This window comes from Solenopsis invicta, chromosome 1 (genome assembly GCF_016802725.1).
Source record: "Solenopsis invicta isolate M01_SB chromosome 1, UNIL_Sinv_3.0, whole genome shotgun sequence".
NCBI classification, from domain to species: domain Eukaryota; kingdom Metazoa; phylum Arthropoda; class Insecta; order Hymenoptera; family Formicidae; genus Solenopsis; species Solenopsis invicta.
This window is the reverse complement of record NC_052664.1, coordinates 3,947,145-3,962,711: the sequence shown is the minus strand read 5'-3', so window position 1 is coordinate 3,962,711 and position 15,567 is coordinate 3,947,145. Positions and strand designations below refer to the sequence as shown.

Here is a 15,567-nt window from a genome sequence, read left to right as displayed (position 1 = left end):
AAATACTGTACAACGCGCAGAACGCGTTATCAATGCCACAGTACACTCCAGCACTGGATTTACGCCAAACGAATTACATTTTGGTGTTGACGATCATCTGGAGCTACCAAGAGAAATTTTGCCGCGAATTTACGAGGAAATCTTACAAGACGACAAAATTATCGAGGCGCGTGTGAACCTAGAGAGAAACGCGCAGAAGAGAAAAAAACAAGCGGACAAATTTCAGACTGTTAACGTCTATCAACCAGGAGACATTGTATGGATCAAAACAAGGCCACGTTCGGACGCGAGAAAGAGAAAAGTCGCAAAAATCCATTTACTATACGACGGGCCTTTCCAAGTTCTCGATGTGTTGAGACGAAATGCATACCTAATTGGAGACCTCAACGGAAACGTGAGGGGAGCCTACAACACCCGTCTGCTAAGGCCTGATCGCGAGCCACACATGAGGCCACGATAGGAGGCCCTAGATGAACAAATAGACGAACCCGAGCAGGACTCACCACAAACGAGCGTGTACCAGGATGCCGAAGACGGTTCAAAAAGTTACAGTGAAAGATACGAGAGTCTTGATCAAGAATTACCACAAGACGATCAATTAGAGGAGAACGAATATGATCCGGATGAATATCTATCAGAGGATCAAGACGAACAATACTATCCCGACGAGGATGGCAAACAGCATATTACAGAGGAGGAAGAAGATTACTCCGAACCGGAAGCTGACGAACAAATTTCGGACTACGAACGATTTGATACCGCTGAGTACAAACATGAATATGTACCCATAGAAGCAGAGCAATACCTCGAAGAGGGTGACCAAATTGTGGATACAACCACAAACCAAACACTGGATGATTCCGAAATTATCGAATTATCCAGCGAACAGGAACCAATCGAAGAATATTCGCAGGAAGACTCACAATATCCTGACAAGCACGAGACAAGAAGAACTATCCGAGGAAGAACACTTCACGGAATATGATCCCAGAGGAGGACTATTCCTAGACGAGATACCACGATGGCATGAAGAAAAAAACAAATACATTGTCGAAGAGCCACAAGATGGTGATCCAGAGGATAGAATCACGTCAATTCGATCGCAGAACCGCAGTATAGCGACACAGGGTCAACAATTGACACAATTAATGGCAAACTTGCCAAACCAACACAAGGAGACCTACCAGGACAACCGTGTTCAAGCCAGAATGAAGAAAACAAGATATTCTACCAGGGGTGGAACCACACATGCCACACTGAAAAGTGAATATCACCTGTGCGTAATTACTATTAAGGAAGAACCTACGGAACAGTTTAATCTTCCAGAATGCATTATAACGCCAATTCGCAGAAAAATTGCAATAAATGGCGTATATATAAACGAAAACAATAAAAGACCACGAGAAGAGGTCGAAACAGTGAAACCAGATTCAAAAGTGAAAAGAGATACCGCAAATAATACGGTAACAACAAAAAATCTAAAAAATATTACCCAAAGATACTCCATAAGGAACATCAAGGAACATCCCACCAAATCTACAAAAATTGCCGTTTTATTAAAACAAAACGACAATTTGGCGGGAAAATTGCAACCGCGGGAAAATCTTCCAGTGGTTGCCCTTCAGAGGATCCCGTGAGAAGGGGAACTCCCCATTAAGACATCCTCGAAACCAAATATGGAGCCAAAGAGCAGGGACAAGGCACCAGAGTACAAAGGGTCAAATGCCAAGATAATCCCGGACCAGGCGAGACTCACAGATGACAGCCAGAGTGACAACAACGATCAGGAAATAAACAATCCCACAAAGGAAGCAGACGAGACAGCGTTCACGCCCATGGACATAACGATTCCGGACGACAACACGCAATCCCAACCTATAAAGGCAACAGAGGAGTAAGCGACAACAACAACGGAGAATTAGGGTTACAAAACACTAACAAGAATAGTCGCAAGAGTAATTCTATCATAATTTTTTTTATTTTTTAATTATTTTATACTCATTGTTATTTTTATTACGACTTTAAACTATATTATTATAATTGTAACCATAAACATAAACATAGAAACATACCATAATTTAGATTTAAACGTTTACTAACACACAACCTAATGATACATATATATTAGCAGAATAGTTTCATTTATTACTTAATATTTTAGCATTTATATTGTGTCATGACAAAATGTCATTTAATAATAATACTGCTAGAAATATCACAAATTCAAACGCGTTTTCCCGCGCTCAATTGTGGCATCACCGCCATGTTTGGCGTAATAATATGCGACAGCATCCGAAAATAAGGGCCTCAGGAGAGAAGCCAAGCGTCGCCATATTACGAGTCAGTCGGTTACAGACCGAGCTAGGAGACCTATGCCACCGGCCGTCTGTCGTATGATGCAACATTGCATCATCTCGCGCGCGACGCAAACAGTAAAATTATTTGTTAAGAACATTGTGAATAGTGAATAGGGACCAATTGTACTTTTATTTTCTTTTATTATCATGTGTGTGCAATAAACATTATTTTATGTGAACCGACATAAATGATTTGCGCAGCCGACATTGATAAGTCCCATTTCCATGTCATTACCTGAAATAAGAAGTGCATAGACATTAAACTCAGTGCACGCAATCGAGATAATAAACTTACCTGTGTACGACGAACATTACGCAGCGGCGTAATCAATCCCACGACAAACGTTGACAGGAAGGACAAGCCTGGCCAATTACGTACGAGGATTCCTGAAACAGAGGAAAGAACTCAATTAATTAATTACCTTGGTAATTAGTAGGTCAAATTACCTGGCGACCGTGAGATCTTTGTAGAATTAATCCAAAAGGTAGGTGAGATAATCTGTAAAGTGAAAAACACAGAAATTAATGTCCGTTCGTCCGGTCACAGCCCCCCCTTCCCCTCTAGGAGGTCACTCCACGGCCCTATCATCTCCGAGGATAGGCGACCCTGGGAGAGAAGGCGTCAACGCCTTCTTCGCCCGGGGTCTTAACATTTCTTGGCAGAAATGCTCGAGTAGAATCTTACTCGCTTCTCCCGTTGTGGGAGAGGGAGGGGCTCGAGCACCACCTTCGCTTGTGGGAGGTGTGAGGCACTCGGATTGTCGAGTGCCTTGCACCTCTTTTTGGTCGGCGGACTCGTTTGGACCCCAAAGGCTCCGGACGACTCCGACAACTCCATCACCCCCGTGACAAGGCCTCACCCACAGAGGCCTCCGTTACGGGAGGGGTCTCCTCCATGTCGATATCAGCCACCAGCCCCTCTAACACACCACCATTTACGGCCTGAGTGCCGAGCGAGGTGGGAGGCGGAGGAGACAGCAGCCAATCGTCTTCTAGGTCTCCGCCCTCCTCCTGCTGCGGAGGAGAGGGAGCCCTCTTCCCCGACCGAACAGCCGGGGAAACCCGCGCGCACTTTTCACCGCCGGGGCGGTGGTTGTGCGCTTTACCTTTGGAGGCAACTCTAATAGGCCGTTCTGCCCGGCTACCTTACTCCGGGCAAAACGGCCTATTCGCGCATTCTGCTTGGGTGTGCCCCTCCGCCCCACGATTAAAGTAGCACCGGGCCTTGTCGATACCGCCAGAGCACCGATGCTGCGTATGACCCTGTGCCAGGCACTGGAAACATCGCAGCGGAGGCGCCTTAAGCACCTCCACGCAAGCCGCCACCCAACCCAGGGCCAGACTTCCCGACCGGACGATCTTCGCAGCAGCGGCGACCGGGCACTGCACTATGACAGAGCCCAGCCCCCGCCGACTGCGCGTCACCCGGCCCACCCTCAGGTCTGCCACAAAGCAGCATCCGGAGTCGGCAACCGCCATGGCTACCTCCTCCGGGGTGACCGATTCATCGAACCCGAGATGCGGATCCCCACTCTTCGCAAAAGGTAAGAGATCCGCATGTCCGGGCCCCCCGCAACGCGCCGCATCTCGGAGGCCAGCCTCTGCGCCGCTGGCCTGCTGTCTTCGCCGGGGATCTCCAGGAGGAGACTCCCGGTCTGGGCTCGGCAAACCCGCAGCCCGTTCCCACCTTGCGACAAAATATCCCCAAGGACTATTGACTCGCGGGCCCGTTGCATAACGCTCGCGTAGGAGGCGTCGTCCCCCGTCACTGTCACCAGAATCGCCGATGACTTGACTCTTCCTCGCCGCGAGGACGTTACTTTGTGGCGGACCTCCCTAATTTTTCTTTTCTTTTTTCCTCTTTTTCTTTGGCTCGGCCGCTGAGGGGGCGACAGGCGCCACCGCCTCCGATGGCCAAGTCGTGACTTCTCCATGCGATCCAGAACACCCCCCAGCCGCTCTCTCCAGTGGAACAAACGGAGGGCACTCTTCGGCCCCCCCTGTCCACTTTTCTCTTCTTTCTGGTGCTGACAACCTCGACCCAGCTCCGATCGCTTGAAGGCGCATTGGGGTCGGGCGCTGTCGCCGGCTCTATGGGAGGCGCAGGGGGCTTCTCCCGCAAAGCCCCTTGCGCCCCTTTGTCCCCCTTTCCCTTTCTTGCCCCCCCTTTTTTTTATAACGGAGAGGAAATGCATTACCGCATACCCCAGGCCCCGGGGGAGGCCTGGTGGTTATGTGGGGCTCTTCCCCACCGACGATATGTCGACGAGGACATACCCATTAAAACCTCTCCGGGTGTCCTGCCCTGGCCCATGAGTGGGGGGGCTCCGGAAACGCGTGCAGCATGCTTCCGGAGCCCCCCGGACCCAGTCGGCCAGTTGGCGGCCGACTCATCTCGCCAGAGGCGCCTTAGTTTACAAAAGGCGCCCCTGGCAGGGCTTAAGGGCTTAGCCTGCCCTAGGTCGGTGGAGAGGGACACCGTCCCTCCCCCGCCTCTTCCCCTGTTGTCGTTGGGAGTACGGCCCGGGGGTCCGGCCCCCGCCGGATGGTTTCCGGGCCTCTTTGCGCCGCGATGACGGCGGCAGGGCCCTACATTCTGCCCTGGGGGGGAGAGAGAAGACCCTTCCCTCTCCCCCCACCACGGTGAGGCAGCGGGGGGAGCGGCTCCGCGTTATGTCGCAGGGTCGCTCCCCCCGGACCGTCAGGTCGGATCTGCCTCGCCGGGCTCAACGATGTGAGGAGCCCTCCTCCCGCGGCTGCGTGTCCCAAAGGCGGGGCCGGCAGCCTCAGGGGAGGAGAATCGCCTCCTCATCTCCATATTGGCGCTGTCGCTCCCCTCCTCCTCAATCGTGGGGAGGGAGGGGGCGACAGCAGCTGATCTGCTGGCCTCCCGCCGCCTTTTAGCAGACGGGCCGCGTTAGCCTGGGGAGCGGGGGGCGTGCCTTCTTCTTCGGGGCGGCCGGGAAGGGAGCCAAGATGGGTCGTGGCCCCCGTCCCCGCCGCCCCTTACGTTGTTTCCTTCGCCGGGGGGCATGCGTTCCCCCGGCCTCCGCTCTCTTATAGTTTCGGCCTCCTCCTTCTGCCGCATTACTTGTTCGCAGAAGGAGGAGACCGCGACCCATGCCCTCTCCCTGCTGACCATCTGGCTAATGATGGCCCGCAGGGAGAGGTCGTCGCCAATTACTTCTCGTAGGACTCCGCGCAGCTCCTCCCACGCTGGACAGTGTTCCAGCGCAGAGTCCCGGTCCGCCTCGCAATGATGACACTGCGTCGTCGGCTCCTTGCGTATCCTGCACAGGTACTCACCGAAGCAGCCATGCCCGGTGAGCCCCTGTGTCGTCCGGTAGGACAAGCCACCCCAAAGGCGGCCTACCCATTTGTCCAAGTGGGGTAGGACGGCCTCCAAGATCCGAGATCGTGCCGCCGGCGGGTCGTTGGCGAGGCTCTCTTGCCAAGCTCTAATGGCCCGCCGGCGTGCCCTCTCACGTAGTAGCGCAGCGACCCTGGGGGTAACCACTCCCCCCTGCAGGCGGACGGTCTTCGCTCTGGCGTATGACCATGCCAGAGCGTCGGCCGTGAATTCCGCCGGGGGGAGCCCCGCCAGTACCATAGTCGCCGCGCCAGGGACGGTGAAGTACGCGCGCACAATTCTTCGCGCCAGCCGCCGCTGCACTCCGTGCAGCACTTCTCGTATGCGACGGCTGGCCAGCGCCTCGCGGAACCAGACTGGGGCTCCATACAGAGTCCCAGCCATGACCGCGTAGGTGTACGCGCGCCTCGCACCGACTCTCGGACCTCGGAGGTTGGGCATCAACCCCCGGAGGGCGTCCGTCCTCCTGCCGAATCGCTGGGCCAGTTTGTCGAAATGCTCGACAAAGGCTCAGCGACCATCCAATAGCAACCCCAAATATTTTAGGGTTGCCCCCACTTGGATCCGGGTGTTGTCCACCCGGACGAAGGCTCGGGGCGGTACCCGGGAAGAGCCATCATGGAAAAAGATGGCTTCCGTCTTCTCCGGGTCCATCCTCAGGCCCAGGCTCTTGATGAAACCGACGACACAGTTCACCGCCCAATTGCCCATAGCAATCGCCATCACCCAGGAGGCTCCCCCGGCTACCACAAACGTGTCGTCAGCGTATCCGACGACGTGGCAACCGGGGGGGAGGGCCCCGCGGAGCACCTTGTCGTATGTGGCGTTCTATAACAGGGGGCCCAGTACTGACCCCTGCGGAATGCCACACGACATGTTCCTCCGCTGCAGGAGTCCAGTTTTGTCCCGGAACTCCAGCACCCTGTCCCGGAAGTAGTCCCGAACGATGGCGACGAGATAGGGCGGCAAGTGAAAATGCTCGCTGAGCGCCGCCACTACCTCGCCCCACGCGATACTATTAAAGGCGTTGGTGATATCCAGGGATATCGCCAACGCCACCTTCCCGTCCCCCGTGATGGACTCCGACAGGGATCGGACCTGTCGTATTGCGTCGACGGTCGATCTCGCCTCTCGAAATCCAAATTGTCCGGGGGACAAATCGGGACTATTCCGGGACATATGCCGGATGATGCGGTTAGCGATGATACGCTCGAAGATCTTGCCCGCATCATCCAGCATACAAAGGAGCCTATACGCGGAGGGGCTCTCCTCTGGCTTGCCCTCCTTTTTAAGCCGGGCCCTCTTCCACCTCCTGGGGAAAGTTCCTTCCCGGAGGCACTTCGTATATGTGGCACGAAGTGCCTCCCCTATTATCGAAGACGCCCGGGCCCAGACCTAGGCGTGTATTCCGTCCGGCCCAGGCGCCTTTGCCTTTCTTCCCGTTATGCGGGCGAAAACCGCGACCATTTTGTGCCTGGACACCTCCAGTTCCTCGGTCCATCCTGGAAGAGGGCCAGTCTTTTCTGGGATGTCCCTCCCCCTGGTGGGGAACAATTTGTCCACCACCTCACTGAGGAACTGGAGGTCTAGCGTCTCCGAGACTGGAGGCGCCCACGGACGGAGCCATTTCATCACTATTTTATAAGGTCTCCCCCATGGGTCGCGATCCAGCTCGGAGAGCAGCTCCGCCCAGGCCGCTGCCTTCGCCCGCGCTATGGCGGTCCTCAGGGCCTTTCTGGCTTCCCTGAAGGCCGCCGCAGCGCTGTTCAATGCCTCCTCCATGCCCCGCCGCTTGGCGCGCGTGTGTGCCCGCCTGGCGGCCACGGTAGCCCGCCTCAGTTCGGCGAGCTCCGCGGACCACCAATAGGCGGCACGACACGCCATTGGTCTGCTGCGGGGCATGGAGGCGTCGCAGGCACGCGACATCAGCTCACATAGGCGCTCCGCCTCCTCCTCGGCTCCGAGGTCAACTCCTCCCTCCGGCCAGGTGGAGGCGAGGAAGCTGACCTCGAGGGCATCGAGGTCGAGTTTTCTTAGGACCCATCGATTTCTGTCCCGGGTGCGGCGGCGTTGCTCACGCACCTCCGCGGGGGGGAGACCAGTTCCATGGAGATAAGTCTATGATCAGACAGTTCTCCTAAGGAGCCGGTCTCCACTTGCCATCCCTTTACCCTGTTAAGGGCGTTGGGGGAAGCCCACGTCACGTCGACGATGGACTCCCCCCTGGCCCCCACGTAAGTGCTGACCCGGCCCTAGTTCAGAAGGACCAGGCCGAGCCCCGCCGCAAAGTCCAGGGCGAGGCGGCCCCTGGCGTCTGTGCGAGGGGAGCCCCAAGCCACGGCGTGGGCATTGAGGTCTCCCCCCACGACGACAGGCCTTGGAGAGCGACTGAGTATGTCGCTCTCCATGCCATCTAGGGCCGCCTCGTACTCCCCCCTAGTTAGGCTAGGGGGGGGAGATAACATCCCAGGACATCGATGAGTCCATACTCGACCATAACGAAGCCCTCGCCTGCGGATACCGGAATCATCGACGGAGCGCCCGGCACGTGATGGCTAACCATCGCCACCTTCCCCGAGGTGTCACTGACCTAATTAAGGTCACCCTCGGGAATCCTGTAAGGATCGGCGACGATGGCCAGCCCGCCACCCCCCTCCGCCAGGCACTGCGCAAGCATGTTTTGCGCAGCCCTGGCGTGGTTGAGGTTGGCCTGGAGGAGCCTAGGGGGCATGTTCCGGTCCCTGAGGCTCCTCCACCTTCATCTCCGAGGCTCTTGCCTCCTCAGGCTCCCTCGCCCTTCTTTGCGGGAGAGGAGGGGGATCTGCCACCTCCAGGACAGGGTCTGGGATCATAGTCACCTCTACCAGACCCTCGTCCCCTTGTGTCTCCTCCACTACCTCGGGGAGAGGGCTCCCGGTGTCCTTTCCCCCTTGGACCCCCTCATTTCCAGGGGCCGTCCTGCCGGGGGGTTTGTCCACCCCGGCCGTCCTGGCGGACCCCTGGTTGGGGATTTTTTGCTTCCTCTGTTGCGGCTGGGAGGGCTGCCTGTTGGCAGCGGTTTTGCCGCTGTGAGGTGCTTTATCCGCCTTTGGGTTGATGAAGCACCCTTTATCTCCTGGCCTGTGTCGGCGGGCTGCCCCTTATCCTTGCAGGTGGGGCAGCCCACTTTTTCCCGACAGGCGTTGGCTTGGTGGCCGAGACCTCCGCATCTGTAGCAGCAGCCAGATCTATCGATCTAGCTGCTGCACTTGCTCTGTACGCGCCTGTGGCCAGGCACTTGAAGCACTGCAGGCCCCTCGAGGGAAGCAGTACGACCCTGCAGCTGGACCACCCCACTAATATACGCGGGGTGGCCAAGCCTTTCTTCCCGGCGGCTGCAGCGCACCGCACCCAGCAAGTGCCTAGCCCGTTGGGAGCCATGCGAATCTCCCCGGCTTTAACATCCAGGGGGAAACATGCTCCCAACCCGGCCACAGCCTCGGCCACCTCTTGGGGGGTGGCCGAGTCGTCCAGCCCGGTGATACGTATCTCGACCGTTTTAACCGGAGGGTTCCCCTTGCGCCCCTTTTGTGGAGGGCGGGGAAGAGGGTTTACTCCCCTCCTCCCTCTAAGGGACGAGGGAGCAGCGGAGGGAGGGGAAGTCCCTCTATTGGCCGCGGTAGCGTTGGCTTTTTCGGCGGCGGCCTTCCTGGCTGCCCTCCTTTTGGCCGACTTGGAGATAACCTCCGTCCAGGATTGCATCTGGGGCTGCGTCGTGCCCACTCTGTGGGGGGCGGCTGCTACCGGGGGAGGAGGAGGAGGCGGCATCTCGCGGGAGGGCCTGCCTGGGTCCTCACGGGATCGAGCCGCGGTTTCTCCTCTCCACCACCAATGTTCCGGGAGGCGGTAGGGACCGCATTGTGCCCAGACGCGGGGCGTTTCCCGGAGGCGACCTCCAACTCCTCCAAGATGAAAGGGAGGATTTTGGCCAGAATGGCCTGCACCCTCTCCTCCATCGCGTTTCCTCCGTCGCCTGTTTTTGCGGAGGAGGCTGCCTTTTTGGTGGCGCTCCTCGGCGGCCCCATGGGGGCGGGGGGCGGTGCCACCATCCTGTCCGCCGCCGTCGAGAGGGGGTTTAATTGTCGCTGAACCCCTCTAAGCGTCGGCGCAAAGATGGGGAGGTATAATTCCTCCAGCGTGGGCCTCCCCTTCTTTTTGATTTTCTTCTTTTTCCTCCCTTGGGACGCTGGTCCCAAAGGCGGAAATTCCTCGTTGCCGGGCAGGTTGCGATGAGCTGCATCCATTTCGACGTCGATGATCTCATGTGGGTCGGTCCAGCCCATATCATCCGACCACTCAAGACCGACCGAAATGGCGCTTCCGCCATCGTCGATCTCAGCGCGGTTCGAGGGGTCAGCGTGAACCCTGGGGGGGTGCTTGCTTCGCTCCGCCTGTTCCGCCAGTATTCGTTTGAAGCTCGAGGAGGGTGTTTTTGGCCTTGAGCCTTACCACGTCCCCCTCGAGTCTTCTTTTCTAGGCCTGCCAATCTGCTTTGGCCTTGTCTAAGGAGGGTTGGTCGCTTCCGTCTTCCTCCTTTCGGCCTATTATTTAGGCGAGACCTGCGGACAGCTCCGCGAATACTCTCCATAGGTCTCGCCTGATCGGGCCCTGGATATTGTCCGATCGCTCCACCGATTTGGCCAGCATTGACAGGCCGTTTGTTACTATGGCGGCCACTGCCGCCGTGGCCTGGCTATCATATTCGATAGCCAGCTCCATAGCTTTCTCACTGGCTTTCTTAGCCGGGGCTGATGTGGGCAGAACCTCGGGGTTCAGGATAGTCCTGTGGTCCTTCTTAAGCTGTTTTGCCCGTTCGGCCTCGACGCGGAGGGCCATGGCTTCCGCCGTATATTGTCCCTTATGCGGGGGGTCTATTGCGGGTCTCCCCCTGGTTTTCGGGGGAGGCTCCTCCTCAGATCCAGACGAGAGCACATATTTTTTGCTGCTTCCGTCTGTCTTCCCGTGCGGCCTTTTGCTCGTCCGGGTCCGACCCGCCTCGTCCGAAGACGAGTGTACGGAGACCGGGGAGGCAGTCCTTGAGGAAGCCCTAGATGTGCTCGGGGTCACATATGTGAGCCCCGTGTAATCCTGTGCGGCGGGCCTCTTTTTGAAGGTGAAGGCCGGGCCCGCCTCGTCAGAGCCAGGACTTGCCTTAGGCTCTTTGTCGCATCTGACCAGGAAGATGCTTGGCACCTTATCACGTGCCTTAGCTCGTCCTCCTTTGGATGGAGAGGAGTTCTGGTTGTTACCAGCACCTAGGTCGGTGGCGCTAAATAGCTCCAGCCAACCGGCCCCAGTGCTGGGTCCCTTCACTAGACGAGAGGCATCTCTCCCTTCAGCAGGGGGAGTGTTTCTCCCAGTTTGCTTGGGGAGGGATGAAGTTACCATCTCTCCCAAGCTGCTCTCCCTTTGCGCGTTTGTTGACGCGCTGTCCTCCTTGTTTGGTTTGGTATTATTCATAATTGAAAAAGATCCCACTCCCCGTGACGGCTGCACCGACCGGCGTATTTCCCACTCCACCCCAATATAATATTGAGGAGAAGTGCCCCGGGTACTCCCGGGGGGTCGGCTTATGGCGCGGGCACCGGGAATGGTCAATCATCCGGTGCACTGGCCTCCAGCCCCCTACACACCCATACGGAGGAGCCATCAAGGGCTCGCCCCGTATGGGCTTTCAGGGGTCCCCCGCCTCCAACAGCGGGGGCACCGTCATGGGTGGCGCCACCCGGGGGGCCCCACGGACGGGTCGATAACGGAAGCGGCGCCCCTTCCGCACCCTAACCGCCGTGGCAACCAGCACGTCCGCCCAGGGTAAAACATTCCCCTGGGGAGACCAAGACTCCAACCCAGCACCCGCTTTGGAAGGGACACCGTCGCGGGATGCCGAGCCAGCCTACACCGCCCCAGGCCCCGCCTCGGAAAACTTCCGAGCGGCCCTAGGGCCAGTCCAGCCCGTGACCTCGGGGAGAGTTTCCCGCGAGGCACGCGCTGGACCGTCCTCCACCGCTCCGACCCTGCCCCGGAATAATTCCGGGCGGCTCGGAGACGGCCCAGCCCGCTGGGTCCGGTAAACCGGGGTCCCAACGGCCCGTCTCGTCCGATTTGGGAACGACGAGAAGCTCCGTTCGGGGACAAGTCCCTTCACAAAAACCCCTCGCCTCTGTCCGCACGCGCCCTCGGCCCTGCCTCGGAAAAGTCCGAGCGGCCCGAGGGCCGTCCCGACCCGGTGCATCAGGGAGGATTTCCCACAATGCACGCGCCGGGACACCCCCGCCGCTCCGACCCTGCCCTGGAATACGTCCAGTCGGCCCGGAGACGGCCCAGCCCGGCGGGTTCGGTAACACCGAGGTCCCACCGGCCCTTCCTGCCCTTTGAGGAGCCAGTTCTCCCCGTGCCAGGATGCAAGCCGTGAAAACGACACCGTCCCCAGACACGGAAATTGCCAGCCTCTCCGCCTCTCGTGCCCGCCGCGCCAGAGGCGCCTTGGGCAGCGCAGCTGCCTTCCAAGGGAAGGCAGATGCCTTCCCGGTGACCTCTTAGACCCTCCATCTCTCCTCGCCCAACGGCGACTCGAGGAAGAGGGCAGCCCTCTCACCACATCAAGATGGGTCACCATCGAGGGGGCCCTTTCTTGCCCCTGACGCCGGTGGGAACGGCGGTCGGAACAGCACCCGTCTACACCCGCGCCAGGCGCCTCTCCAATCCCTCCACGGTCGCCATCAGCCGCTCCAACGTCCCCAGCACTCGCTCCTCGAAAGGAGAAAAGCCGGGAGGCAGAAGCGCCCGCCGAAGGCGGCCAAAGAGGAGGAGATCTTCTCCGCGTCAACGGCTGTGAAGCAACCGCGGGCGAGGAAGAACCGCTCTGCAGCATGAAGGCGCGTTTTGCTACCCCCAACTGCCCCCTCAATTCGACGAAGCAAACCTCCTCTTCCCGGGCCGCGGCCGTCGCTTCCTCCTGTCCGTCCTCACGCCCGAGATGGCTTATGGCGCGGTACGCTAGCGGCATGAGCGCCTCCCGGGCAAGATGTGTATTCAATTTCATGCGTCCCAACATTGCCCGACAGTGGGCAACCCGTGAACGCCTTGTTTTGTGCTCCTTCGACCTCCCGGAGCCACCCATCGGCCAACCCAGCTAGATCAGTAGTCGTACTCCGGGAGGTCACTCCCAGCTGCCGGTCCACGTACCGGCGTTGATCCGGCGTAAACAAGGTCGGGGGGATCCTGATACGTTGGCGAGGCCGCGTATCATTCGCCCCCGTTCCCTCTCCCTCCGACTCCGAGCTCCGGATGACGTTGGCTCGGAGACGGCGGGCCCTAAACTGCTCCAGAGAAACCCCGTGGAGCCAGTCTTCCGTGTCCGCCCCGTCGGACAATGGGGAGGGGAATCTGAAGGGTCCACTCCCGTCTAAGCGGGGTCGGTCACGGGCAAGGCTACTTCTTACGTGAGTCGGGAGGTCGGATCCGTCCTCCGGAACATCCGGGTTCCGGACTCGGCCCTCCGACTCATCCAAATCAATGACCGGCTCCAGGGGGTTTTCGGTCATCTCTTCCTCCTCTTCTCGTCGATCAACTTCCATGGGCTCGGCCAGGTACTGGGATAGACCCTGCCGCCTCTGACGAGGCAGGTAACTCAGGTCCTCCCTGCCCGAGCCTCCCTCACGCACGCGGATCGGCGTTGATCCCTCCCTCATAAGTGGTGGTGGCGCGAATACCACCGTCTCAAAATATCGGGTCCCTATGGACCCGATTATGCTGTTGTCCTGCCGACCGCCGCCCGTCTTGCGACGACCGTCGGCCAGCAGGACCGAATCATCGCCCGCAGACGAGGCAAGAACCCCGGGTTAATGGGCCCTTTCCCCCGGTGTCAATTCACTGAGGGAGGCGTAGCCCTCCCTTCTGAGGAAGAAAAGGACCCCCCCGAATATTCCCCTCCCTCCCAGTCAAAATTCTCGTCCTCGGACAGCTTTCCTTCGAGCTGCTCGAGGGCGAAGAACCGATCAATAGCGTTGCAAGTCTCGGACCCGAAGCGCTCGCGCATATGCAAGAGCAACCTCTTGCGCAATTTCCGCGACGCAACAAGCCAGTTACGCACATCAACCTCCACAGTATCCCGTTCGTCGGCGGAGCCTGTGAGCAACCAGCACGACAGTCCGTTGGGTGATGACGACGAGGGGGCACCCGGGACACTAGTCCCCCCTCGCCGGCCCTGGGGTATCCAACCCCCCTGCACGGTAAGTTATCTTTGCCGTGTTCCATATAGTTCATAAAAGGAGGTATTGTTTAACGAGGGAAACCCCACCCTCGCCCCGAGGGGTACTACGGGCTGGTGTACGGAAATCACCGACCCGAGGCAAACCTAATGGACGGCACAACATCACACGGGCCGACCAGAGAAGAACACAAAAACGAAACCCAAATGCACGCGGTTAAGTGTACAACCGGGATAACCCACGATCGACGCGCGCCAGACAATGGACTGCGGCGGGCAACCGGGACCCCCAATCCCAACAAGCACCCAAAACGATCCCCCAATCAATGACCTCGGCGAGAACTAACACCCCCCACGACGATGCCCCCGCGCTAATGAGGAACATTCCCGAGAAGAGATGCCAGCCGCACCGGTATACAGGTTGCTCCTAGGCCCAAAATGTCGGTGTCGATGTACTCGGGCTAGCCGGAGCCATCCACAACCAGCGGGTCCACACGCGGGATTTAGTCACCGACCAGAAGATCGTCCCAGGATTCGGCAAAGAGAAGGCGACCCGATCCCCCGCCACGACGAACACCGTACATTGAACAAGACACATACCACCGTGGCGTCTGAGGCGCAAAAACGCAGCATCACAGACGCCGCCACCTTGATTTTTTATAGAGGTTGACTTCTCGCGTCCCGAGTGGTGAAACCAAGGTCCCCGGTCCATTCCGCACATAATTTCAGCACGTGATAGGTTACGGTGTGTCAGCTCGAGTGTCAAGGTTGCTGAGATTCCTGAATTTACTAGAGACCGCAGACCCCCTAGCAAGCTCGGGAACCGCAGAAATGCCAATTCCTGTATCTGGAGTTGATCTGCAGCTTCGGGAGGCTCCAAAACGACTCCAGACTCTTACGGGCACCGCGCTGCCGATCCGAGTTTGATACCTAGCATTTTTTTTTTTTAATGCAATCTAACAATGAAAAAACCACGCACAATCTTTATGGAAAATGACCCTCGGTTAAATTGACTGCAATTGAAATATGTTGTTGTTCTTGACGTCCCGAACAAAAGTCTCAATGGGCACAACTCTCTATGTCCAGTACTTTTTAGTCCAGAGACGTTTGAAGTGATTGTACCATGTTTCTTCAAAACCAAATGTACATGAATATATTTACACATTTATATGCGCGCGCGCATGTGTGGGATGTACACACACAAACAGGCACGCACGCACGCACGCACGCACGCACGCACGCACGCACGCACGCACACATATATATATATTCTAGAGAGCGGCCTGTGCGGCCTGAGAGCGGTCGATAAAAATGGTTCAAGTCTGTGCTAAAATCATATGGTGGGGGTACTTCCACTACATGACTTTTGCACAGACTTGAACCATTTTTATCGACCGCTCTCAGGCCGCACAAGCCGCTCTCTAAAATGTGTGTGTGTGTGTGTGTGTGTGTGTGTGTGTGTGTGTGTGTGTGTGTGTGTGTGTACACCCCACACACACATGCGCGCGCATATAAATGTGTGAATATATTCATGTATATTTGTTTTTGAAGAAGCATGGTACAATCACTTCAAACGTCTTTGGACTGAAAAA

General features: G+C 57.6%; 1 protein-coding gene across 2 annotated transcripts; it reads right to left on the bottom strand.

The window, feature by feature from the left end:
• Nucleotides 1-2,478: 2,478 nt before the first annotated feature.
• Nucleotides 2,479-11,253, bottom strand: LOC113004564. 2 transcript variants are annotated; one of them, XM_039450117.1, is made up of 3 exons: nucleotides 2,805-11,253; nucleotides 2,653-2,744; nucleotides 2,479-2,592 (listed from the first exon to the last, which is right to left on the bottom strand). In XM_039450117.1, the coding sequence occupies exon 1, from the start codon at nucleotides 11,224-11,226 to the stop codon at nucleotides 10,315-10,317; it is 912 nt and encodes a 303-aa protein (XP_039306051.1). In that variant the 5' UTR covers nucleotides 11,227-11,253; the 3' UTR covers nucleotides 2,479-2,592; nucleotides 2,653-2,744; nucleotides 2,805-10,314. The 2 variants fall into 2 exon arrangements, with proteins under 2 accessions (XP_039306051.1, XP_039306046.1); XM_039450112.1 differs by having other exon boundaries at nucleotides 2,653-11,253.
• Between the last annotated feature and the right edge of the window lie 4,314 nt (nucleotides 11,254-15,567).

Bases quoted from the DNA above. Each gene is read 5' to 3' on its own strand.
- LOC113004564 (XM_039450112.1), bottom strand. From the start codon at position 11,226: ATGAATAATACCAAACCAAACAAGGAGGACAGCGCGTCAACAAACGCG.